This window comes from Carassius carassius, chromosome 41 (genome assembly GCF_963082965.1).
Source record: "Carassius carassius chromosome 41, fCarCar2.1, whole genome shotgun sequence".
NCBI lineage: Eukaryota > Metazoa > Chordata > Actinopteri > Cypriniformes > Cyprinidae > Carassius > Carassius carassius.
Window position 1 is genome coordinate 14,110,622 of NC_081795.1, and position 27,240 is coordinate 14,137,861.

Consider the following 27,240-nt stretch of genomic DNA (forward strand, 5'->3'; position numbering starts at 1 on the left):
GTTCAGACACTGGCCATGAAAATATTCCACCCTGTTAGGGACATATAGATAGTTATCAAAACATGTTAATAATGTAAATGTTAAACAAGAATGAGCTATTCTTGGATAGTATATGTCCCTTATGCCATCTTATTATTATTTTTTCTTTATTTTAAAAATAATAACAAAACAATTATTGATGAATAGAATATGTCTCTTAATTATTAGGTACTTTTTGTGCCAATTTTTATGGAGCCCCGCACATGACATGAATTGTGCGAACGATTTAATAATTCGTTCCCTCAATGTACTAAAACTTGCACACAATTACTATTGCATTTTCTCGATTTAAGCACCTGATGGAATTTACCACTGATTAGAGAACCGGCTTTATTGACGAGATGCGCATAACAATCGAGCACCCCTAGAGGAAACGAATTAAGTAAATCGTGCGCACAATTTATAAATCGAGTTAACGCAATAGTAATCGTGTGCACGTTTTAGTACATTGAGGTAACGAATTAGTAAATCGTGCACATGATTCAGCCCACTATTTTTTCCTGCATGTCATGTGCAGGGCTCCGTAAATTTTTGCCAATAGGGTTGTTAATAATTATAAAAATGGCTAGCATTTCCAAATAGTTTATATGCAGATTGATCAATAAACAAAAAATGTACCTGTCACTATATATACCCCATATTGAAGATCTGCTGGCAGATGGAGAATTCTGACAACAATTTTACATACCTTTTATGGACCTCTGTTATTTACTTGGCAGTCTATGGGACAGTCTAAAGCCTCCCAGTTTTCATCCAAAATATCTTAAATTGTGTTCTGAAGACAAACAGTTTTTTTTTACTGGTTTGGAACGATATGGGGGTAAGTGATTAATGACAAAGTTTTAATTTTGGGGTGGAGTAACGCTTTAAGCTTTTGTGTCAGTTTTCACAAAATGGCACAAGTTCCAAACCTGCGCAGCAGACCAGCCTGCCGGACCCGAGACACACTGAATATATTCCTGACATTCCGATTCTTTGTCCCAGTGTTGTTTTCAGACTTTCCAAAACTGTCACTGCTACGAGTATATGACTTTATGTAGGCCTACAATCTGACTTTTCTCAGGTCTCATTATTTATCACTTTTCAGGCCTATAATTGTTTACAGCCATTTGATTGTCTGGGTAAAAAAAATTATTGTGATTTGAGGTAATATTGATTTTGTTTTATTAAACCTGCATAAATCAGCTGCATATATGAATCTTCATTTGGTCATTACAGCACCATGGACAGCAACAGTTGAGGAATAAAAAAAAAAAAAAAAGAGACTGAAGTGGTAACCATTGGAATACATTTCTACTATTCTTGAATTTATATAAAGAAACAGTATACTTTACAGTGAACTAAATCCCTAGTGTCCAGCTGTCCTTGCCAACTTGTTTTCTATGAGCCATCAAATAATGTGGATGACAATGTCAAAGTGCCTTAACTTTTCAGATGAGATGGATTTGGATTATTTTTAATGCTTTTTATAGTATCATTATTATGGGATTATTATAACTGATCCCGATGGCATGGAACAATTATTTTAAGGTACCCAACCATTTCTATTTCTCTTTCAACTGAGTAGCTCTTTCCTTATTATTTTCTTCTATTTTTTATTTTGTAACACTGCGAAATAAAAATTAGCATGGTGTTTAAAAATATATTTATCAAGATTATTAATACTTTCACTACTTGTAATGTTGTCAAATACATCTACATTCAGTCATGAATAGTTAAGACATTAACAACCTTTACAGAATTTAAGAAATATTATATATCGGCCAATTTTAAATGTAATTAAATATCCATCAATGATAATTTTGTTGTCATTTTACTTAAATGTTTCATGTCTTAGACCTGGATGGGTACAGTTGAATTTGTAAAGTTACATGCTTTGATGAATATTGATGTGATGTGATGTGATGAGTGACAACTGAGCAGTCAAAACCTAATGCAATAAAAACTGCAGTTGTGAAATTACAGGGCAAACATTGATCATAATTAATCAAAAGTTACAATAAAGACATTTATAACGTTACAAAACCTTTCTTTTTCGAAGAAATGCTCTTTTTAACTTTCTACTCATCAAAGAATCCTGGAAAAGGTATCTCATAGTTTCCACAAAAATATGAAGCAGCAAAAACGGTTTTCAACATCAATAATAATAAAAAATAATAAATAATTCTTAAGCAACAAATCAGATTAGAATAAATTTGAAAGGTCATATGGCACTGAAGACTGCAGTAATGGCCGTTGCAAGCAACTTTTCAGAAACAGTGTAAAACTGCAGTATATAACGGAGCATACAAAAAAAAATATTTTCTAAAAATGTACACTTTATTGGAACTAAGAGTACAAAACAATGGTCAGTATGTACAATACTTGCATGGCCACATTCAACCTCTTTGGCTTTGACAGTGGATTAAATGCAGGTACAATACACTGAAGTGTGGAAATGCAGCAACCACTATGCAAACTGAAAGATTGAATTTAAAATCTGCAAGTAAATACCATTAATTGTACTGTAACATTCAACAGCAACAGAGGTATATATATATATATATATATATATATATATTCAGAAAAACTGACTAAAACTAGCTGATTTAATGTCAGAAAACTGGCATTTAGCTAAACCTCAACAATATAAATAAAGCAAAAACAAAAAGAAGTTAACCATATTTACAAGTAATGCATGAACCAGATCACATACAATTTTGCGGTGAAACAATGAAATATCAAAGAACACACGGAAACGGGTGATAATCTGAGAAAAGAGTGAGTGTCAATATATACATTACTGAGAGCTGAAAAAAGGCAACATAGGTACACAAGTGTGACAGTAAGAAACTAATTTAACATGGTTTTAAGTCTTTGAAATCTGTATGGTAATCCAAGCAAAGGGCATAGTTTTCATTAAACAAGCATTGGTTTCTGCAATATTCTCTTACTTCTGAAATTACTAATTATGTAATGTCCTATTTAGACATTTTAACTTCAAATTGTAGGTCACATTATTTATTAAAATGCATATAAAGTCTAAATTATAGTAAATAATGGTCTTCTAAATCCAAATAAGTACAATATTGGCATATAATTTTTCTCACTGACTGACTTAAAGTGCTCCGTATAAACGTGAATATCATGCTCCACATCATGCCACAGATTATGTACTGTGTGTTATTAGGGCTTTTTCCAGATGGTTCAAATATGAAACCCAGCAATATGAATGAACACTTTACAGACACAGGTTTCTGAACAGGCTTGTTCAGAATGCATAAGATTCACATACTTTACAACATACAGTATTAATTAAATCCCTACCATAGGGGAGGCACAGACATATTAAAAAGCGATGGTGGATATGTAACTGACACAGCTACTCTGGTCCTCCATTACATCTTCTGATTATTTTTCACAGATTTCACCAATTTTTCACTCCTTCTAGTGGAAAAAGGGATTACATTCAAATGAATCCTAAGGGAAGACAAGATTGATAAATATTTTAAAATATACATATGACCTGAATGTCTATAAAAATGTATATATGTGACCCTGAACCACAAAACCAGTCTTAAGTCACTGGGGTATATTTTAAACAATAGCCTAAAAAACATTGTATGGGTCAAAATTATCGAATCATTAGAAAATTAAGTAAAGATCACGTTCCATGAAGATATTTTGTAAATTTCCTACCATAAATATATTAAAACTTAATTTTTGTTTAGTAATATGCATTGCTTAAAAATCATTTGGACAATTTGGAAGGTGATTTTCTCAGTATTTAGATTTTTTTGCACCCTCAGATTCCAGTTTTTCAAATAGTTATATCTCTGACAAATATTGTCAGATCCTAATAAACCATACATCAATGCAAAGCTTATTTATTCAGCTTTCGGATTATGTATACATCAAAATATTGACACTTAAGACTGGTTTTGTTCAGTTGGTTTCAGAAATCTTTTGTTGTCTCACCCTGAATGGCTCCTTTGACATTACACGTCAGCTTTTTGGCTTTGATTCTCCTCTAGTTTTTTGCTCTCTTCCGCTGAACCATCTTCCTTCTCTCCAATTTTCCAGGATCCTTGCCTACATCCAGATTAAATGTTACATAATATTCCACTTTGAACAAATCAAAGCATAGTGCAAATGTGCAACATGTGATGAATGGTAATGTCTTCAGTACCTGAACTTCTTCATATACAGCCAGTAGGCCAGTCCTATCGCGAGAACTGCCAGCGTCAGACCAACAACTATGCCAACAGCCAGAGCCGTCTGGTCACTGTACTCATCTTTCTGATCTGCTTAAGAAACACAGAGATAAAACATTCAGAATAGGTCATGAACTGGATGAGTCCTTAAAGGGATAGTTCACCCAACAATCAAAATTAAGTCATTAATAATTCACCCTCATTTCGTTCCAAACCAGTAAGACCTCCGTTTATCTTTGGAACACAGTTTAAGATATTTTAGATTTAGTCCGAGAGCTCTCAGTCCCTCCATTGAAGCTGTGTGTACGGTATACTGTCCATGTCCAGAAAGGTAAGAAAAACATCATCAAAGTAGTCCATGTGACATCAGAGGGTCAGTTAGAATTTTTTGAAGCATCGGAAATACATTTTGGTCCAAAAATAGCAAAAACTACGACTTTATTCATCATTGTCTTCTCTTCCGTGTCTGTTGTGAGAGAGTTCAAAACAAAGCAGTTTGTGATATCCGGTTCGTGAACGAATCATTCGATGTAACCGGATCTTTTTGAACCAGTTCAACCAAATCGAACTGAATCATTTTAAACGGTTCGCGTCTTCAATACGCATTAATCCACAAATGACTTAAGCTGTTAACTTTTTTAATGTGGCTGACACTCCCTCTGAGTTAAAACAAACCAATATCCCGGAGTAATTCATGTACTCAAACAGTACACTGACTGAACTGCTGTGAAGAGAGAACTGAAGATGAATACTGAGCCGAGCCAGATAACGAACAATAGACTGACTCGTTCACGAGTCAAGAACCGTTTCTGTCAGACGTGTCCGATTCGAGAACCGAGGAGCTGATGATACTGCGCATGTGTGATTCAGCGTGAAGCAGACTGACACACAGAGCATCTGAACTGAACGGATTCTTTTGGTGATTGATTCTGAACTGATTCTGTGCTAATGTGAGCCCAGGTAAACCGAGGCTTGAATCAAGGGCAATCATCGCAAATGACGCCATTACGTCGAGCGCAAAAGAACCAGTGAACCGTTTTCTTTAACCGGTTTATTGAATCGAACTGTCCGAAAGAACTACATCCGAGTGATTCGTTCGCGAACCGGATATCACAAACTGCTTTGTTTTGAACTCTCTCTCACAACAGACACGGAAGAGAAGACAATGATGAATAAAGTCATAGTTTTTACACTTTTTGGACCAAAATGTATTTTATATCTGACCCTCTGATGTCACATGGACTACTTTGATGATGTTTTTCTTACCTTTCTGGACATGGACAGTATACCGTACACACAGCTTCAATGGAGGGACTGAGAGCTCTCGGACTAAATCTAAAATATCTTAAACTGTGTTCCAAAGATAAACGGAGGTCTTACGGGTTTGGAACAACATGAGGGTAAGTTATTAATTACATAATTTTGATTTTTGGGTGAACTATCCCTTTAAATAAACCATTAAATAACTAAAATGCTGATGGCCAATTACAATATTTGTCAGGATGCTGGACATCTCAGCAACTTTGAAAAAGTTTTTTTTTTTTAAATGCATATGTATTCTTTTATCCTGTGCACACAAAGCATTTATTAAATTGAGTAAAGACACTGTCCCCTCTTCCCGTTTAATGCAAAGCCATACACAGATCATACCTGATTGTATAACAGTTCAGTGTCTTACCTTGTTTGTCCATTGTAACGTCCTCATCAACTGTAATCACATATAAAGTCATATTAAGTTCCATTTGTTTTGAATTCTCATGAAGTGAAAAGTCCATTGCATACAGAACTGGAGAAATTATACACACATCTAAATTCTAATAACAAGATGGATTAAATGGACATTTGCATGTTAATTCTTACTTTTTCCCAAATAACCCAAATGAAACGGCAATGCACATAAATACAGGAATCCAGATGCTTACAGCTGTGGATGGTTTTATAATAAAACACATTTGTCTAGGGTTAGCCAAAAGATTTCAGTCATGTAAAGTGAAAGCATGTGTCAGAGAAAAGACCAGCATCCCGACAAACAGAACAGAAGAAGAGAAGGAAAGGTGACTTCAAATAAAGATACAAGAGTTTTTCTGTTGTATTATGTTATCATGTTATATTACCCAAGCTTGGAAGGTAATGCCAACCAAATCATTTAGACAAAACTTTAATTATTACTTCTTTTTAAATTGTATTAAATCTTAAAATGTTACATTTTAAGGCCAACACATAAAAGCTACTGTATTATTATAGTTAGTATAGTAACAATTTACAAAAAGTTTAGTCAACATGAACTAACAACAATGACTAACAAAAATAAAGCATTAATTAATCTTAATATTAATTTTAACATTTACTAACATATTACGAAAATTATTACTTTTTTTTTATTGTAACAACTTTTTTTTATATTAACTATCATCGACAAGTGTCAGTAAATACTGTTACATAAATTAGTCACTGTTGGTTAATTTTAGCTCATGCATTAACTAACAGGACCTCTGTTCTAAGAATCCTGAAAATAAGTATCCGTTTCCACAAATATATGAAGCAGCTCAACTGTTTTCAACATTGATGATAAATGTTTCTTGAGCAGTAAATCAGCATGTTAGAATTATTTCTAAAAAAAAGATCTTGTGACACTGAAGACTGGAGCAATGACATCACAGGAATAGATTATTTTTTTTAATATATTAAAACAGAAAACAGTTATTTCAAATTGTAATAATACTGCACAAGATTACTGCTCTCACTGTATTTTTGATCAAATACATGCAGCCTTGCTAAGCATAAGAGACATTTTAAAAAGTGCTAAAAAATAACTTTTTAAAGGTAGAGTACTTCATAATAATGTGTCAGATAGTTCAGACTTACACTTGTGCCATTGACACTCCACTGTACTGTGGGTTTTGGAGAGCCTTCAGCCACACTGACCTCATTGAAAAGTCTTTATTATTATTATTTAAATTATTATTTTTGATGCAAAGTAAATTTTAAACAAATAAACATGATCTTAGTGAGATGTGACTTTATAATATACATCTTTTCAGATGCAAACTACATTTGCAATAACAAATATTTGGTTCTTTAACAGTTGTGTCTTAATGATTTTAAACTTCTAAACAACTTAACAGAAAAATCTTGTGATGCACGAGGGTTCAGAAGTCAGATAGGAGAGTGGAAAGAAGTTACACTTACGTGCAGACACATTAATGCTCTTAATGTCAAAGCCCAAGAAATTGGAGGCTGTGCAGGACACGTTGAGATTGTCCTTTGGAATGATAGTGATGCTGTATGTGACTTTGCCATGCTCATAAGCACTTTCATCCTGCAATTACAGCATGTAACATCCATTAAATGACATCAGACTAAACATTACCACTGTATTCATGGCTATGATGATGTGGCATATTTAAAACAATGATTTGCCAAGTACAAGCTTTTTTGTAAAGGAATATAACCACCACTAGAGAGCGATATTGCTTTGTGCACAAGTAAATTCTCTTCTAGGGAAGCTTGTGCTTAGAAAAGAGATAGACTGCACACAGTCAATGAGGTAATGCACTTCTGACATCCAAGGATTTGCACTGACAGATCAATTTGTACCAGTACAAAACCACATGATACAGGAAGTATGTAAAAGCCTCATTATTTTTAATAGCTTCCTCTGTACACACCCACTCCGGCGAACTAGTCGCCTGGTGTGTCTGAATAGTGACCTCATCCTAGTGCTTAAAGATAAGTTATATAGCTGCTTTGTTTAACAACAGACATGTATGTTGTCACTGTGAGAACATCTTTATCAGCTCAAATGTGCTGCTGGCTCATTAGTGTTCTTTCACTGCTGAAAGCAGCAATAAAACCTGGAGGGTGAATTCAAAAAGAGCCATAACAAAAGCTTTATGGAAGGCTCAGTATCAGGTTTTAATAATAATAATAATAAATATTTCATATTTATAGGTAAAAGAGCAGACTGTTACACAATACATTTGGTTAATACACAAAAATACTTAATTTTAAGATGTAAATCATGTTAGTTTTCTTATATCCCAGCATTACAAATCACAAGAGAACATAAATGATTCCACTCCATTTAAAAAAAAAAACCTGCCATTTTGCCTTGTCCCGTGGTGATATGCACTGAATAACATGAACACCTGGCAAATGGCCTGTGTTTTTTTTTTTTTTTTTGAACATAAAAACAGACAATTTATTAAGAAATATTACAGGTGTTTTGTTTTTGTTTTTTTGTCTAAACAAAGCATCCTTTCTTGGGAATATCATTTTCATTTGTAAGAATTTCATAGGTTTTTCCTGCCCTCAGTTTCACTTTATATCATATTAGTCTTTTGTTAAAATCCTTTTAACTAATACAACCCAGCTCCCTGTCACATAATCATCATCATCATCATCATGATCCTCATTCTGCTCCAGAAAGTCATTAGGTATGAGCATTGGCCTGGATTTGATGAATTCTGTGATATGTATCTTGTGGTGTATTAGGCGATTTCTCTAATTCTAAAACATTTCATTCTGTTTGATAAAATGACAGAAGTCTATGACAAAAATATATAAATCTTAACTGTGTATGTGTGTGTTTTAATTTAATTCAGCGAGAATGCATTGCATTGATCAAATGCATGACAATAATGAAGTTTAAAATATTATGAAAGATTTCCATTTCAATTTGGTGCTGTTCTAAGAATCCTGAAAATAAGTATCCGTTTCCACAAATATATGAAGCAGCTCAACTGTTTTCAACATTGATGATAAATGTTTCTTGAGCAGTAAATCAGCATGTTAGAATTATTTCTAAAAAAAAGATCTTGTGACACTGAAGACTGGAGCAATGACATCACAGGAATAGATTATTTTTTTTTAATATATTAAAACAGAAAACAGTTATTTCAAATTGTAATAATACTGCACAAGATTACTGCTCTCACTGTATTTTTGATCAAATACATGCAGCCTTGCTAAGCATAAGAGACATTTTAAAAAGTGCTAAAAAATAACTTTTTAAAGGTAGAGTACTTCATAATAATGTGTCAGATAGTTCAGACTTACACTTGTGCCATTGACACTCCACTGTACTGTGGGTTTTGGAGAGCCTTCAGCCACACATTTCAGGACCTTGGCCATGCTGTCACCATGCTCCTTGATCAGGTTCGTAATGGCTGGAGGACCTGCAAAAACACTCATGCCATCATCCATCAAAAATGTTTCTCCAAAACCTTTTCTCTGATTTACAATGGTCTGGTCTTTTTGAACTGTGCTCAACTGTTAAAGCAGTTTAAATTTCAATTTTATCAAATTATATACGAACTACACTGCAAACTTACCTTCAACTACTAATTCAAATGTCCGTGTTTCCTTGAGGCCAGCCATGGAAACAACACACTCATACATACCAGAGTCTGAGTATGTCAACTTGTCAAACTTGGGAAGGCTATTCAGCTTGACATTGTCCTAAAAGAGAGTTTCAACGTTTCAATAACTAGAAAGTAACAAAATGATTCATTTTTATTAATAGGGACAAGCAATCATGAATGCCATAGTTTTCAAATGGCATATATTTTATAAAGAGACATTTATTTTCTACCTTCTTCCAAGATGTTTGTGCCGCTCCTGAAGCTTTAACATCTACAGTCACCTCCAAGCTCTCACCAAGTTTCTTAACAATTTTACTAGTGGTGCCAAGGACCACATCAAGATCTTTGAGCAAAGAGAAAGAGTAATGATAGTCGTATAAGGTATGTCCAAAAAACTAAAACAAAAAAAACATCAGACTCCAAGTATTTCCTTACATTCAACTGTGATGGGTACAGAAGCCGCAATATCCTCATTGTCCACTAGTGAACATTTGTAATCTCCAGTGTCCTCTCTGGTGACATTGGTCAAGGTGTACGTGTTGGAGTCCACAGTATTTTCCTCTCCCTACAGATGATAAAGACCAGTTTAGCAGTGGTTTAAGTAGAAAAGCAGTCTTCAATTTTCTGACTGAAAGCGAAGGAACAGAGAGAAAAATGAGTTACAGAGCAGACTTACGTCGATGTAGAAGTTGAAGCTAGAAGGTGGAGGGTTTCCGTCTGCTGTGCATTTGAGGATCACATTGTCCCCTTCCTTAAAAGGACCCTGGGACACAACTTGGAGAGTGACCTTCTCAGTAGGGTCTGTGGAGAGAGGGTATGTGTAAAGCCGGGCCCATGCAGATAAAAGCACTTCAGAAAAGCTCCTTATGAGCCAGAAGAGGCCCTTCAGCTCATGGGTTGAGGCTTTGAGAGTGTTTTCATGGTGAGAACTGCTTTTGAGAGTTAGCGTTGGGGCTAGTACCTTCACTTAATAGCCAGAGGCAAGACAAAACCCCATTCAACATCTACATGCCCTGCTCCAGAAAGGCCAAATTACAGATCTTAATTGGACGAAATTCAACGAGCCATTTGATTCCGATAAGGCCTCTTTCTCGTGGCTACTTCAGATGGAAAGGGAGTCATTCTGAATAATCCAGTAAAGTATGTTCAACATTAGACCATTAACAACTTCAGTTTTGAATACATTTGCTCTCAGCGACAATGTTTGGAACTGAATTATGGAGTAAAGTGGAAGTGTTAGGATTAGAAACTTGCTAAAATGGCCCAAATAGGAACAATGTTAATGTAAAGAATTTCTATAAAGAAGTATAAGAAAGAAACGTACAGTTCACAGAGAAGACAAGAGGTGAGGAATCCATGTTTGCAGACCAGATGTGTTGAACCTGACAGGTGAACTTGGCATCGATGTCTCCCTTCACTGCTGTATACTCAAGGGTTGAAGTTGTCGTGGACAGTCTCGTCTCTTTATCAACATCCAAATTTGTATTGATTTTAATGGCTGAAACGAAAACAGAAAAAGAAAATGATAATCAAGGGAAATAAAATATAGTACCAAAGAATACAAATCTCTTTGATCATTTGGAACTAACTCTCACGCTGTTCCAAACCCATATGACTTTTTCTCATTGGAACACAGATGGAGAACATCTGAACCACCTTTATGCTATTAATATTGTGCTTTTTCAAGTTTTTTTGAAATTGCATGGAAAAGAGCTTTAAAAAGTCATACAGATTTGGAATGAACTGAGGGTAAATGAAGGCAAATAATTGGATGAACTATAACTTCCACCACATTTCACTCTACCTGCTCCATCAGTCATAAGAGGAGTTTTATTCTTGAACCATGTGATGTTGGCAGCTGGACTGGCACCTTCAGTACGACACTGTGCTAACTGATAAGGCAAACATTAAAATGGTTGTGAAAAGGAAAATGGATTATTAATGCAGATATTATGAGAGGAATTCCAAAGCGCTGCATTTCACCATATATGGCACATAAGAATTTGTTGAGTTTTTATTGCATATTCAAGCTGTATTCACTGCAAATAACATTTTATTCTGTTGTCCTGTTTATGTGTATATGATATATAAACCAGAAATAAAATTCACACAGCCTACCATAGTCGGTTTGCCAACTACCATTGCAGTCGTTAGGTTTGTAATCTTGGGTTGCGATGGAGCCTCTAAAAAAAACAAAAGAAAAAACACAGAGGAAACTGTTGAAGAAAGTAGTTCATAAATGAATCCAACTGTGAAAACATTCTAGTTTTTGGTCAGTGCTATTGTGTACAATGCTTACTGTAAATGGTCAGTTGAATAGAGTACTCTAAAAGGTCTTCTTTCCCCACAGCCATGCAGGTGAAGGTTCTCTGGTCGGCCATGGTCACTTGTGTGATGACAAGGCTGAAATCTTTTTTAATGCTGACTCTGTTCTTGTAATTGACATCAGCTGAAATAGTGGCATTCTGATTCATTTGTTTCACCAGTATGTTGCCATCTTTGTCCTGTTGTGCAAAAAAAAGCATGTTTAACAAAGACAATTACAACATTTATACGATTTCTGTTTAAGTGTTACACCGTGGCTCTGTTGTGCTCTCAAAACAATTCAGCCAATTTTTAAGGGTTCTAGCCATTAAGCTAGGAATTAGAGAAGTTTGTCTGAACAATAGCAGAGGAAGAAGTGGCAGTAGTTTTGGGGAAACCTGTTTGGAAATAGTTGAAATTTTTCAAATTCTGGTAAAATTTCACATTGCCGAAATAAATAAAAAGAGTGAACCTCAAACTTACATATTTCCATTTAACAAATTTGACATCTGTTTCATCGAGCTGCCCTTTGTTGCATGGGATTTCAATGGTGTCTCCATACTTGCAGGTGAGAGTTTCCAAACCACTCACTAAAATGCACAATAAAAATTTTTTTTAAAAAGAAATCACTGTAAATACAATGTGTTTGTGAAAACATCCTGTAAAGGTCACATGCAATACATAGCAGACAAAACCTAAAGTGAACATTATTGTATACAAGTACACATTGTGCACATGAACACATTCAAACCATATTGCTATAGGTTTGTTTTTTGCAATTACATTTTTGATTGAAACTTAAGAGGGTGTTTGCAGTAGCTTTTTATTCTTACCCTTAATATTTTAATATTATTTGAATGAACAATTTTGCCTGGCTGATTTGCAGGATGATTTGATAATCAAATTCCAAGCACTCATGTTTGTTAAAGGCCAAGAGTCTGTACTTTACTGATAAACAGTCACTAAATACTACTAGAAATTTAGTATTTGTGATACAGTTTAACATTATGGACAGGTAATAAAAATAAACTCAAGTTCATACATTTTTAATGTAGATTGTTTTTATTTTTATAGGTGCTTTTAGGGAGAAAAATAAGCAACCATTTTCTGTGCATCTAATTTTTTACACTACAGCTGCGTTTGATGTACAAATAAATGTTATGCTTTTTCAATCATGACTCATTACACAGGAATTTGATATGGGCTTCACCTTAAAACTAAATATTCAAATTTCAAAAAAGGATCTTAAAACGATCTTTATACAAACAGCAAAACCAGTTAAACTGGTTGTTGTGTCACAGCTGCACTTCTGAGAAAGGGTCGTCAACATTTGGGATGGATAGCTCTCAATAGAATGTCTGATAATTGTAGTATGAGATAAGATTGAGACACAAAACTGAATACTTTCACCAAAATTCCACCGAAACGCATCAAGAAACTTAACCTAATGCTTGACTGAAACAACTTGTTTTGGATTTTAAAACCGAAGAAAATTTCTGGCTGTTGTGACATGTTTGATGAAAGAAAGAAAAAAATACTATAAGCTATTAAAGAATTAGCTATCATTGCTACCAATTATGATTATAGAGCTATTTCTAACAGTTTGTATAATGAAACAATAATTCTCCAAATAGTGACACAGTATATATTTTTACTGTTACATTGTATTTTGAATTAGCAGTTATATTTTGTTTTCATCTGAAGTTTTAGTAATTTTATGTGCTTGTAAATTTTTATTAGGTTCTCTAATATTACTACTTAGCTTTAATTTTATTTCAGTTTGAGTTCAGTAATTTCATTACTTATTTTATATCAGCTTTATTTCAGTTAACTACAATTATTTTTTTGCATTTTAGTTGTCAATAACATCACAGTAGAGTACAATTTTTTTTTTCTATTTTATAGTTTGTCCTAATCCCAAAATTAATCTGTAGCAACTTGTGTTTCTTTATAATCTTCCATCTCCGGTCCAAAAAAACAAAACACATACTTAAAAATACTTTAAAATAAATTTCAACTCAAAAAACATTTTATATCTATTTATTTGGCAAGTAGCCATATATTAAGAGAGAACATCAAAAATAAACCCCTTCAGAATGAAACAATGAGCCATAATTTTATCACCAACTGACTGTATATTATCCCTTGAATGTAACAGAATATTTCTGGACCCAACTGGATGATCTACCCCATAAGATTTCTGTCTTACAGCTGTCTGTTTTTCACATGATTTATAGTTGCAGTAGCAAGAAAGCACACAGATACTGACTGAGATACTAAAAGAGAAAAGGATCGAGTGTCAGCGTGCCCTCAGAGCTTCCAAACCAGCACCAGGTGAAGTAAACAAATGACACTGTCCTCCCAACCCCCTCATGGCCCTGCTGCTCTTTGTTTCATGAACAGGTGCCGCTGCAGAAGCTTCTTCATGCACCTGTTGTTAAAACTCTCCACTGGAAACACTCTTGATGGAAAACATCCCACAGCCAGCGGCGTGGTACCAGATCAGTTGTTGAAAGCATATGGACTACAGGGCTTTCAAGTGTTTTTACACTCTTAAGAGCAATGCTCATTGAAAACAGTGCTGATGGTCTTGTTGGGCTGAGACCACACTGAAAACTGAGAATATAAAATCTTATTTTAAGATAAGCCTGTTAAAGTTTTTGAATTTAAAAAAAAAAAAAGTAAATCTAAAATTGACATTTTCGCTGAGATTTTTAGGGGGGAAATAAATAAAATAAATAATTACAGTTTATGACGAGAAGAAAATGAATGTTTTTGTCTTCACTGGGATTGGGGTTGAATGCCTAGGGACATTTTTGGAATTTATTCTCAAGAGGAGAGCAGGTACCTGGGACCAAAGAATGAGGCACACAAAGGGTGCAGTTCATTCTAAGTTCAACTTTATTTTGCACGGTGCTGCATTTTCAGAAGTGAAAGACAAGTCCGTCTGGAAAATACAAGTTAAATAAGCATAACCTCATTTGGCAATAATCAGATAATGTTTTAGTTTTATCACATAAAGATCAGACAGGTACACAATGTCCCAAGACACAGGGTGTTTGAAGGGTCAAACAGAATCTCACAGTAATAAAATATCCTCTCCCAGATGTACCACTGGCAAATTGTTTTTCCAATTTTTTAGCATAAACACCAGTGAAGCGATGAAAGCTTCGTATCCTTCAATGTTTCTCTATGGCGCTGAACCCTAAAGATGTCAGAGTTTCGCTCCCTGTGCAACTGATACTCGACTGCCATTGGCTTCTCTGCGTTCGAGGGGAGGGGCTTACCGCTAAGTGAATTAGGGGGCCAGGCACTATAGAAGCAAGCATCAGACCAACTGCAGAAAAGTAATTGAAGCCATTTTAAGATGATTTTAATCAAAATGGCTGAAAATTTTTAATACAACCAGGAGTTATACGAGTTATTGGCTTATCACGTTTGACCAATAGGTGGCGCGTTTATCAAATCGATGTGGTGTATTCTCTTTGAGTTGACAATGGCACACACAAAGCTTGGTGTCAATATGTCAAAGCATTGCAGAGATACGGCCTCAAGTGTCATTTTGGCATCATGCCTCAAATTTGTTGCTGTGGTATGCAAAAACATTGGTTTCTATCAACACAAAATCCACAATGTTTTGTCAGCATGATTTGAAGATGATATGATTCAAGTTTGACCCAAGGAATCAATTAATACCAGTCTCACTACAATAGGCAAAATTCACAGAAAGCTATTAGTATTTATTTGAAATTTCATTTTAACTTTAGACCACAAAGTGGCACTGTCTCAAAACTGAGTACTTTCAGGTCATGGTCTTGATAGTACATACAAAGTTTCGTAATGGTACACCAATGCTTTCATAAAATATATTATTTTATATCATAATGCTCTTTTGTAGTCAATGTCAATTTCATGTTTTGTTCAATTATAGTGCCACCAAGAGGCATGATCCCACCAAATGTGGGATTTGTCCTTAGAGTGTGTCCATACATATGAGTGTCAAATTTGCTGAAAATCACATTTTGTTTTGTAGTTATAGACATTTTTATATATGAGAAGAGAAAAAATGACTGATGGCTGACTTTGTTTGCATTTTTTGCCACTTACTATCAAAATGTTGGCAACTGGGCATTAATGTTTATCTTACATGCTATGTTTTAGAATTTCCTATGGTGGTTTTGTGTCGATTGGAGTAACGGTTTCTAAGATATTGGCAATAGTTTTTAAGCACTAAAATGCAACGTTGCACAAACCATAAGGCAAAACCTGGCATGCTTGGTATCACTGGACTCACCAAAGATTCAGGAGTCTTAAAAGGTTACAATAAGTTGACCACACCCAAAGCCATAAGCATGTGAATATTAGGGCTGTCACTTTTGTGAAAAAATCATTTTGGATTTTTAAGACATAAGTGTTCATTGAATCGATTGTAAAATCGATTTTCCATGTCTAAAAAAAGACGTTTCCTTTTTCAACGTCAAATAACGGACGAACGTAAAGAAAGCGCTGGAAACGCACAAGTCAGCAATATTTCTTATTTATTGGCATGAAGTTTCGTACAGAATAACAAACAGCAACAGGAGTGCAACATTCTCGAAAAAATATATATGCAGAGGGGACGGCTGCCATAAAAAAAAAAAAACATCACTGCAGGCTTCAACCCAGCTGCATTTATGATTTAGGCAATTAAAAAAATCGCCAAGATTATTTTAAATAATGATTCAATCCATTTCAAACAACTGTTAAAAAAATCTAACTTTAAATGGACTTGAGAACAGGCCATGTGTGTGTTTTTATTGAACGTAACAGACACTTAGGATAGGCGGCACTAGGCAGGCATAATGAAATGCGCAAAAAGGCTAGGGCCATTACAAATTTATTGGACAGGAAAACAAGTCGATCAACATTTTCGGGGTCCAGAGCAGAGCGTTTTTTATTCACTATATGTCCAGCTGTTGAGAAGACGTGCTCCGACCGCACTGATGTCCCAGGGACACTCAGGTACAGCTGCGCAAGGTGGGGGTATTACTGGCAATTTTCCACCACAAAAGTCGGTCGCTGTCAGCTTGCAATGGTCCTTTTCATAACTCAGAATCTCCTGTAACTAGATGCGCGAATGAGGCGAATTCGCATCTACCGTGCCGCGAGACCTCCAGATGCACGTAAACGCATCTTTACATTGACTTATCATTGAAATCATTCGCGCCAGACGCTCTATATGCGTTTGGTGTGAACGCAGCATAAGAGGTCGCTTTCGACGTCACTGGGTCTTATAGGCGCGTAAAATTGCTGGTATTTTCTGTCTAGCTTTTGCAACGCATACTGCACTTTCGGAATTCTTTATTTTCTTTTTCTGCTTGGTTGTGAGTTTTGTTACATCTATATTTTTTAATTGTTTAATTATTTAAAAATTAATAGTGTACATATTTGGTTAAAATCGATTCCCTGTTTTCATTTTCGAAACTTTTTTTGGTTGGTCCGATCGATTGTGCAATCGATTTTCAAACTAAAAGTGACAGCCCTAGTGAATATTTTATTTTACCACAAGGTGGTGTTGACTCAAATTCTCAGGCTCCTTCAGATCATCATGCCGATGACCCATATCAAGTTTTGGAATGATACACCAATGCGTTCATAAAATACTGTATTTTAGTAAAAATTTCTAAATGTCTTACGGCCAAAATGGGACAATTGGACATCAATTGACTCAGCATGTTGCGCTGAATCTATTGAGACAAAATTTTTTCGATTTTTGGGCAAACCGTACAGGAGTTAATTAAACACAAGTAGCCATTTTTCCTATCTCCGGATCTCTAGGTGGCACTGTGCCAAGACACAGCAGGTAGCTTCAGGTCATGCTTGTGATCACACACACAAAGTTTGGTCTCAATACACCAAACCTGTTGTGGAGATACAGCCAGGTCCATTTTTACTTGCTTCTTCGTCAAATTAATTTGCACGTTATTAAAATACTTAAATTCTATAACTTTTAGCCAGCATGGTCTTAAGATGATTTGAGCCAATTTTGGTGAAAATCAGACAAACTGTCTAGGAAGAGTCTGAAAAAGTAGGTTTTTCTAACGATTCAAAATAGTAAAAAAAAAAATAAACCCTACGATTTAGTAATTAAAAATAAATTAAAAATAAATTTTTCTTCTAGACCTTACAGTTCAAAAGTTATTAGCAACACGAGTAAAAGGTTGGACAAGTGGTGGCACGAAAGAGTTTGAGTTAGAGACAACAAATTTGTTGCTGTTAATGATGAGACTATATTCTATCAGTGTGCCAAATTTCACAACTTTCCCGTAAACGGTTCTGTGGGCTGCCATAGACTCAAGAGCCGAAGAAACGGAAGTAGAAGAATGCTTACAGATACAATAGGTGCCAATGTAGCTTCTAGTGTTGTCAAAAGACCCGGTACTTCGGTACCAAGTCGGTACTAAAAAAAATTTTATGTGACGGTACCAGGTTTCTTTAAGTACCGGTAGCACCGAGGTCCCGTTCAAACCCGGTTCAGCGCTATGATTTCCGCGAAGCAGAAAACGAGGACGAAATCTCAAAATCCAGTCATGAAAATGAAACTTACATTTTAATATGGACAGTCATGGAATTTGTCAAAGTTAGCATAAATTCAAATCTCCATATGGACCAGTATCTGTAAATGTTAAGCCGCAAAAGTTGTTTGAAATTTCAATCCGTGTTCTGCGCGTCTCTGTGAATTAATGAATGGCAGAGACGTGCGGGTTTGTTTACTACATAGACCGAAGCGCATGACGCTTGCATTAATTTCAGCATCTGAGCTTCAGTTCTCTCTCCATCAAGCGATCTGAACTTTTCAGTTCATCTCAATGGACGCACAGCGCACCTGTAATTGATGCTCTGTAAACTCTTTGTGAAGGCGCACGATTCACCGTCGCTTTACTGATAGCGCTGTTTCTCACACATGCAAAGAGAGAGAGAGCTATAGTCTTACCACGCTGAATCGACACGCTATATGTAAACTATTCTTTGTTGTCTTCTCCAGTCAAAATAATGGAGTTCATATAGAATTATTCATAATCATTTTCTAACAAGCAGAAGACATACCGGTTTCTCCGGTAGTGGGTGGAGCTAATGCGCAAATGCGCTGATCTCTTACCGTCCCTGTTTTGATTTCAGCAAATCATTTTGACCGAACGCAGACAACGTGATTAATATTCATGAACCCAGCAGCTCATCAATTCATAGTGCATTGTATATACATTGGTATGATAGTAGAATTAGTAGTAGTATTGTCTTTTAATAATAATTAATATGATCTATTACTATTTTTTAGAGAAACCCTCAATGACCAAAAATATCTTAAGCATCACCACCAGTCTTAAGTTCAGTTAAAATGACAAATATGCATTCATTAGGCCTAAAAGTTATTTTTTACATAAAGGCATTGTGCTAGAAATATTACTATCATTTAGTAAAATGTATGTGATACTGCTACTACTGTTGAAAAAAATTATAAAACTTTATTTTTTAAAGAAATAAAATCACAATATTTCTTCCATGTTTTAATTTTAATAGCAAATCTCCTTTATTTACCAAAAATAAAATGTGTTTAAATTTTATAAATTAAAAGACAAAAAAAATTTGGGTGAAACTTGTTTACTGTTTTCATAATTATATAACTTGTATAAAAACTTTAAACACAGTTGTAATTAAGTATAAAGCATGGCATTGGTTTTATTTTTAGTGCTAAAAAGTTATTTTTATTTTTAATTAGCATATTTTTGTGTTTTGCTTTGGTACCGAAATTGGTACCGAGAACCGTGGATTTTCACTGGTATCGGTACCGAATACTGAAATTTTGGTACCGTGACAACACTAGTAGCTTCAGTGCTTGGCTCCTAATAAAAATAATAATAATAATAATAATAATATAGCCATGAAAAATTAATAATATAATTGAGAAAAAAATAATTAAATTGTAACAAATTGAATAGTGGCTTCAGACTTTTGGATCAATTATAAAGAAATAATCTAATTTTGACTGAAAATTTTGGTCATTTTTTAATAACATCTCACCTGTTAGCAGACAAACTGAATGCCACAGAAGGCTCAAAGTAATATAGAGGGTGAATAGGTTCAAAATGGCTCTCACAGGCAGAGAGGATGTTCACAAACCATTAACCTTAGGATGAGTCGGTTAAGTGATTGTGTGAGTTATAAGGACAGCCTGCCACAATGGTGAATATCCCGGAAACACAGACATCCCAGGAATTGATTTGGAGCCTGCCTTATTACACTCCAACCTGCAGGAGCCATTAGGCTTCCTTGAAAATATCATAAATTAAGTTTACAACGGGTCTGAAATTACTCTTCAAGCAGGTTGGACTCATAAGTGATAAGTGCACTCAGAAATCACATCCATTAAGTTCTAAATTATGTATTTGATTGCAGGGGCCCCCGGGGACCTTAAAGAATGTCTGTGTCTGACAGCAAATCATGGCAGATTAAATACTGAGACAGAGGATTCACCAACGGACCCTAATCGTGAGCAGCTATTAAACTAACAGAGAACTATTAACCAAATAGTCAAATAGTTTCCATGGAGGTCCATTAACCACAAAATCAATTTCCTAGCTGAAAGTTATGACAGATTGTTCATTCTACTACAGCTGGAGAATGTAAATTTATAAGTGTCCATAAAAAAAGGAAAGGAAAAATCTTTTATAAGGTAGTATAAAACGTACTCAAAGTTCGTAATGTACTTTTTATATTCATGGTGGTTTTCAAAAAAAAAAAAAAACACAACAAACAAACAAAAATGTCATGTGGTGAAACTATCAAGTAAACATCTTCCTTAGACCTTGAAAACAAATGCACATAAGTAAATAATTGTTAAGGTTTCAAAAAATTAAGCAAAAGCATTATTTAAAATATTAAATTACTAATTCATAAATAGAATTTATATGAAGTCGCACCACATTACATTTTACAATCTTAATTAACCTTAGTTTCTCATAAAACGGTAACATTATCAGATTATCTTTCATGTTTTGTTTTTTTCTAAAAAAAGAAGTTAAACTGCTTTATTACCAATTATTACAAATCTACTCTTTTATTAGGGCTTTTTTTGTTTATTATGACATGAAAACATTTGAACTTTATGCCCTCAAAAATATTACAATATATTTTAATTCAGATATTAAAAACCATGTCAATCATAAAAGAGGCATCAATGTATTTTTTAATAAATTATTAGACAGCACAAATAAGAAAGTTATGAGTTACAACCTGCTAACAATTAAGAAATTCAGGACAAAACTGTTGCAGCAAGTTCATCTAGGTTATCAGTTAACCACGCATAAACGTAATTAGATATGCATGACAGTCTGTGTAAGATGAACAGATACGTCAAAATGTAAAACTAATGAGCATGTTGTGGCAGTCAAAGAGTCTTGACTTCAGATCTTCACAATTTATGTTCAAGCATATAGACTCGGAAGCTTTATGTGATCTTTGATTAACAACACTACTAACATCAAAGTTGTTCTGTTGAACATATTTTCTGACAGCGAGGTGTCTCATATTTTTGCATAGACAGAGAGAGTGCCTTTATTTCCCTGCTCCCAGATGCGTCAGGGCTTCACACATTTGCATTCCACAGGATCCTGCAGGGCCCCTTCTATTCATAACATCAGCGTTTGCTTGCAGCCACTGAGATACCAATCAAATTTGGTGCCCAAACACAGAGGTCAGCAAGCTTATATTAAGAGTTAAATAAGCTCTTTTACCGGGCTGGGCTCTGAAAGGGCTGCCTCCCACGTTGTTTGAGGGGCTATAACAATTCGGCTACGTATACAGACCAGCTTTGGCTGTGTAAACAAAAGCAGAGCAAATACTGATTTCAGAAAGCATGGCTGGTGGGTGGGTGATATGCAATGGTTAACTCCCCTCTGCAGGGAGTGAAACAACAAAAAATAGACAGCGGAACTAAGGAGTACAACCTCAAGGCCTTTTCTATCTTAGTGATTAACTCTCATGAATTGTGTTTGGTTTAAAACTCTCTGACATGAAAGTATATCACTACTAATTAGCCGGATCTCTATTTTTTTTTCTTCACTATGATGCTGTGATACAAGAGAGTAAATCTGTTTCACATTCCTGTGTAGTCCAGGGACTGGCCTGGTCTGTAAAAAAAGGTCAAAGGGTTCTTAACCATCTCCTGCTTCATGATTCCTGTAGCCTAGGGGTCTATATCTGCAGAAAGCTACCTAGAGAAGAGCTTAAATGCAATTTATATGCTGCATACTTTGAAGGAACTTCATGAAAGTAACATTTAAACAATGCATTGAATAGAATAATGGTATCTGATGACGAGCTACCAGAGCAGAGACCTTTTCTCTCTTACAATAGAGAGGACATGATCCTATTAGCTGCTGGCATGGAAAATACCTTCTTTAGATGAAAGACATCATCATCGTAAACGTATAACTTTAACTGACCCACACACTCAGGAAGTGGAAGCCACAATACCCTAATTAACCTGTTGCCTCTTGATGTTACTTAAACCTCAAATTTAAGCCATGCGGATGTTGACAACACAACACTAGAAATCTGTGCCATTTTGGAAAGCCACCAGGTATGGCTCTCATGTTGACAGAGAGCACAGACATCTGGGACAGGTGCAGTTGCGGTTCTCTATGACTTGTGAAGACTTGCCAGCTCAAAGCAGATGACATCAAAGTTCCCACAAAATAAAGAAAACTAAAGACAAGTTTAAATCTCCTTTTCTAAAGCCGACTTCAAAGTTATGATGTCAAAGGATTATATGAAAGAGACAGAAGTGCAGAGAAAAGGAAACATTTCCAAAGAAACACAATCAAAGAGCCAGCCTTTTTACTATCAGTATGTGTTATCCCATGTCACGTTATAGTGGGGGTCATTAAACAACTGACTTTTGAACTGAAAGATGTTTGTCTTCAAATTCAGCATGAATTGCTCTTTGCATCCCACTTTACTACTGACTTCGGATAGGAATCTAAACCTTAACGACTTCTTGGCATCAGTTGATGCTCATGCTGATATTACAATACAAAAGCACTCCTGCTTGTGCCAAACTGCTTTTTTAACTGATAAGTAAACTAATAAATATTATGCGGAAATGACAAAACATATTCAAATTGTCCACTTGATAACAAACGGGTACAAATCTGATAAAATGCATCTCACAGATCAGAAAGGCAGTAAATTTTAAGGCCAGGTGATCATTGCAAACTAGGGATGTAACGATTTCATTCAACTCACCGTTAAATTGGATTCACGATTTTGATTTCACGATTTTATTAACAAAATGAGATTGAAGACATTATACAGTAAATGAAAAGGTGTGGTTTAATTAAGACTGTTCTGGCACATTTCTTTGCGAAATTGAAATATAACCAAACTAAATTGAAATTTTAAATCAAACAAGTTAGTTATACAAAAAAAAAATATATAAAAAAAATAAGGCTTTGTCTGTGATGAGGCATATATGTAGTTTTTAATCTAAATTAGAGTGTAGAATTTAGAAATTTGAAGCAAAAAACAATGGTCTGATTTAGTTTTGTGAAACTCTATATAAACCATATCTGAGCGAAACAGCAGATGAGCTGAATGAGACGCAGATTCACTATCTGACAGCAGGTGGTGCTTATGAACAGAAATTATACAGTTTTTCCTGGGTAAGCCTCTGTAAACAAAGCAGAGCTGCACTCATTAACACTACTTTATTATGCATTGTTCAGAGGCAAGATGAAAAGAAAATTGAACAGAGATAGTTGCTTTTAGATCTGGTTACATGCAGTTAAATTTAACTGATTCAGCACCCGTGCGTTAGTGTTAGCCTCAGAAGTCATGCCCACAGACCATTGGCTAAACGTCTGATGCATATGGGACACAAAAGTGGAAACACTTCAATAGTATCAAAGTCATCATCAGATTGGTTGAATTCTACAGGATTTCCGTGAGACGTGTGTCGCGTTCTTTAACGATCCGCCTGAAAACAAAGATACCATGGCGCCAAAACCCCTCACGAAAGAAGAAAGCAGTCATGTTTACAACTGTGATAAAGAGCGCTTATCAGGATCAACTAAATGCTGGATTTACAAAAGTATGTGAAATATTTAAAGTTTGCGACATAGAATCTTTAAATATGTCTTGAGTTTTACACACCAGTCTGTTATTGTGGCGACATTTCCATACCTTGAAACGTGACAATGAACGAAACAAACTGTGATTGGTTGTTTGACATGTCGGTCAAACGGCTTCATGGGCGGGCCTTGGCCAATGAAAGCTGCCATGAACTTCAGTCTGAAGGTCCCGTGAAAGGTGATAAGTCCCGTGCATTAATGTCACTGGTGAGAAATGCAACCAAAAACAATGTGGAACGCGGTTGAAGCCAATGATATTTAGAGCACTTCTGCATTATGCAATAGAAAATCAACGTATTTCAATACGACTGTAATAATCTTTCAAGTTAAGCCTTAAAAGGGGTTCTTCAGATGTAGATTTAACACATAAAGAAACAAGCAGAAGTGAAGCAGCGGGTTTATTGTAATGGCTAGTTTAATCTCCTGAGTCCCGGTGCAAACAGTGCGGGATTAAGAGCTTTCAATCGAACATATACAGTACAGATCCTTCCTCTCAGCTGCTACTATAAAAACAAAGCACTGCAAAAGAAGCAACAAAAGTTCACTAGCAAAATTAGTCAAACTAAAAACTGAAGTTTTCAGGTTGGAGACAGCAGATAGAGGTTAATAGATATTTGCAAATCAAATTCAGTCACGTTGTCACTCAATGGGGTTAGCACGCATCTCTTGTAATACATACAACTTAAAACTTCAGTCTCAGTGTCGCTTTTAAAATGCATGATTGGAACAGAAGTATGTGCTACAGTAATTCATATGGTAACCCAATGTCTTTTTTTAAATGCAGGGCACGTAAAGGAGTTGGGCGAGATAACAGCCTCCCGGTGGGGAGTATTATGTTGAATTTAATCACAAATGGAGAAGAGTCAACAGGAGATGTTGCAATTGTACATGCATTAGTTAAAGAAAACCTGCTGAACAATATAGTCAGCAGGGGTCCAGAGGAGGTCTTGGAGAAGCCGAATAACAAGAGTCAAACAACCTGACTTTTTGTCCCAAAATGCACGAAGGGTGGATCCAAGCAAGTGCACTGGAGGTTACATAGAGCCATGGGGGATTTCATGCATCTCAATGGACACATTTCTTCAAGTCAAGAGCGCCAGTGCTAAGCACACACACCCGCCTATCCTGTGGTAAAACATTGTGTCTCCCCTCTTTAGACCAGACAATTGCTCTCTTGTCTTGCCTGATGACAAAAACTGGTTCCTATGAAGGCCACTGCGAAAAAGAAGTGCTTCTGCAGTAAAGAAAAGAGTACAAGCTAGAGGACAACAATAGTATTTCTATTTCCACAGTAGTACTTTCACTATGGGAAGCATATTACTAAATGTTTGAATGAATGAGTCATTCTAATCTAAGCAAACAGTCTATTGTTGAGCTTTATTTGCTTTCTTTTATAATGGGACTATAAAATGGATTTAGATGGTTCAACAGGGCAGACAGGTAACTCTAAGTGGATGATTCACATTTGAATAAAAAAACATGAATACATTTCTCTTTACATAATCTCAATTTACTCGGTAAGCCAATCGATTACAAGCAAGATTTCTGCCTGTAAAATGAAATTGAAATTACATTTTCTAACTAAATTTTCAGTCTCATCAAACATAATATGCCCATAAAGGAGGGTATAAAAAGCAGAGCATTTCACACAATAACGGAAAATAAGCAAATTACATCTACAATACAAAATACATTAAAAAATGCTAAGGTGCCTGAAGACAATTTTGCACTGTATAATATATATATATATATATATATATATATATATATATATATATATATATATATATATATAAAACAGAACTCAAAAACAGTGATATTTGTTATCAAAGCAATGTTCATCAATGAAGGACAGACTTCTCAAGGGGAAAAGGTGAATTTTTTGAAACCCACCAGCTAAACTAGTAATACCGGGTGTGACATTGCAGATGGTGTGTTTTGGGGGAAGGGTGGAGAGAGAGAACAAAAAACAGATGCAGCACTAAACTACTAGTTGTAAACTCAATTTGGCTCTCAAGCCAATCTAGAAGACAAGCAGCCACATGCACAAATGAAACATCATTACCTAGGGTACTAAAAATGACTTATCACAGGATAACCATGTGTAAAATTTTACTCATTAGCAGGAAAAAAAATAGTTGCATAATATAGTAATATATTAAAATACACATTTTTATTTTAATAAGTCAAATCAAACTTCTCCAGCACTGGTTTAAAGAATTATTAAAGAAAGATGTTTGTTTCTTACAACTAAGGACAAGACAAGGTGCTCAAAAATCACAACACGCTGAAGTCTGACTTCCAACCCGACAATCTTTTAAGCACCAGCCCAAAAGGTGAATGAGTCTCTTTAAAGTTGCATTGACAGATGGGCTGGTGCCTTAAAATAACCAGACGGTCTTTTGTTTCCTTTATTTAATCACCTGAATATGCTAATGTTGCTATGAAAACCAACGCAATTTCAATCGCTTCACAAAGAGAGGCAGATGTAGGCTCCGATCAGTTATTAATTACTTTTAACAACAAAAGCATCAAGGTTTCATTCGTGCAGCACAATATCATACCATTTTTTCCTCACTAGCGAAACAGGTGCAAGGAGGAGGGGCGGGGACAAAGAGCCCATATGGAAATAAAGCTTACTTTTATACGGAGAAAACCACCGATGCTGGATATTTTGTTACTAATAAAGATAGAAAATCAGAAGTCTGTCAAATTAAAAGCTTTGGAAAGAACTCCCAGTGAAATTGTGTGCGCGTTTTCTTTTTAAAAAGACGATCATTCTCAGAAGATCTTAAAAGAAACACTATTCTGTTCTTTAACTGATCAGGCTCATTGTAAATGTCAGAAGAGACGATCTAAAATTATGCATCCCAAAATTCTAAAAAAGCAAAAAAAAAAAAAAAAAAAAAAAATAGATAGGCATATAGCCTATTATATATATATATATATTTCTCTTACCTTGATTCATCAGTGATATTGTGAGCAGACACCTTAAAAGAGCGCTCCGGTGCATCTTTGGCAGTCTGGATCTCTCCGTCTCGACAAGTAATATCCTTATGTTAAAGTTAAAGCGCACTTGCTAGTGTAAAATGTTTTTGAAAGCTCAACATACGCAGTCAGTGCCAGTAACAGGAAATTCAAAATTTGAGGTTGTTCCCCACGTGATAGATCTGC

At 35.2% G+C, this 27,240-nt stretch overlaps 1 protein-coding gene across 3 annotated transcripts; it reads right to left on the reverse strand.

The window, feature by feature from the left end:
• Positions 1–2,375: 2,375 nt before the first annotated feature.
• LOC132122806 (CD166 antigen homolog) lies at positions 2,376–27,240 on the reverse strand. Of its 3 annotated transcripts, none has more exons than XM_059533227.1 (16): positions 27,025–27,240; positions 12,383–12,489; positions 11,895–12,099; positions 11,714–11,778; positions 11,400–11,487; positions 10,920–11,093; positions 10,272–10,396; positions 10,031–10,160; positions 9,826–9,938; positions 9,566–9,692; positions 9,291–9,409; positions 7,422–7,551; positions 5,911–5,940; positions 4,208–4,322; positions 3,997–4,110; positions 2,376–3,498 (listed from the first exon to the last, which is right to left on the reverse strand). In XM_059533227.1, the coding sequence occupies exons 1-15, from the start codon at positions 27,077–27,079 to the stop codon at positions 4,017–4,019; spliced, it is 1,677 nt and encodes a 558-aa protein (XP_059389210.1). In that variant the 5' UTR covers positions 27,080–27,240; the 3' UTR covers positions 2,376–3,498; positions 3,997–4,016. The 3 variants fall into 3 exon arrangements, with proteins under 3 accessions (XP_059389210.1, XP_059389209.1, XP_059389211.1); XM_059533226.1 differs by having other exon boundaries at positions 4,208–4,325; XM_059533228.1 differs by lacking the exon at positions 5,911–5,940.

Excerpts from the sequence above, each read along its gene's own strand:
- LOC132122806 (XM_059533226.1), bottom strand. The coding sequence starts at position 27,079 with ATGCACCGGAGCGCTCTTTTAAGGTGTCTGCTCACAATATCACTGATG. Across the intron at positions 11,488-11,713 it reads TAGTTGGCAAACCGACTATG|TTAGCACAGTGTCGTACTGA; the intron begins GTAGGCTGTGTG and ends TTGCCTTATCAG. Across the intron at positions 9,693-9,825 it reads CACAAACATCTTGGAAGAAG|GACAATGTCAAGCTGAATAG; the intron begins GTAGAAAATAAA and ends ACTCTCTTTTAG.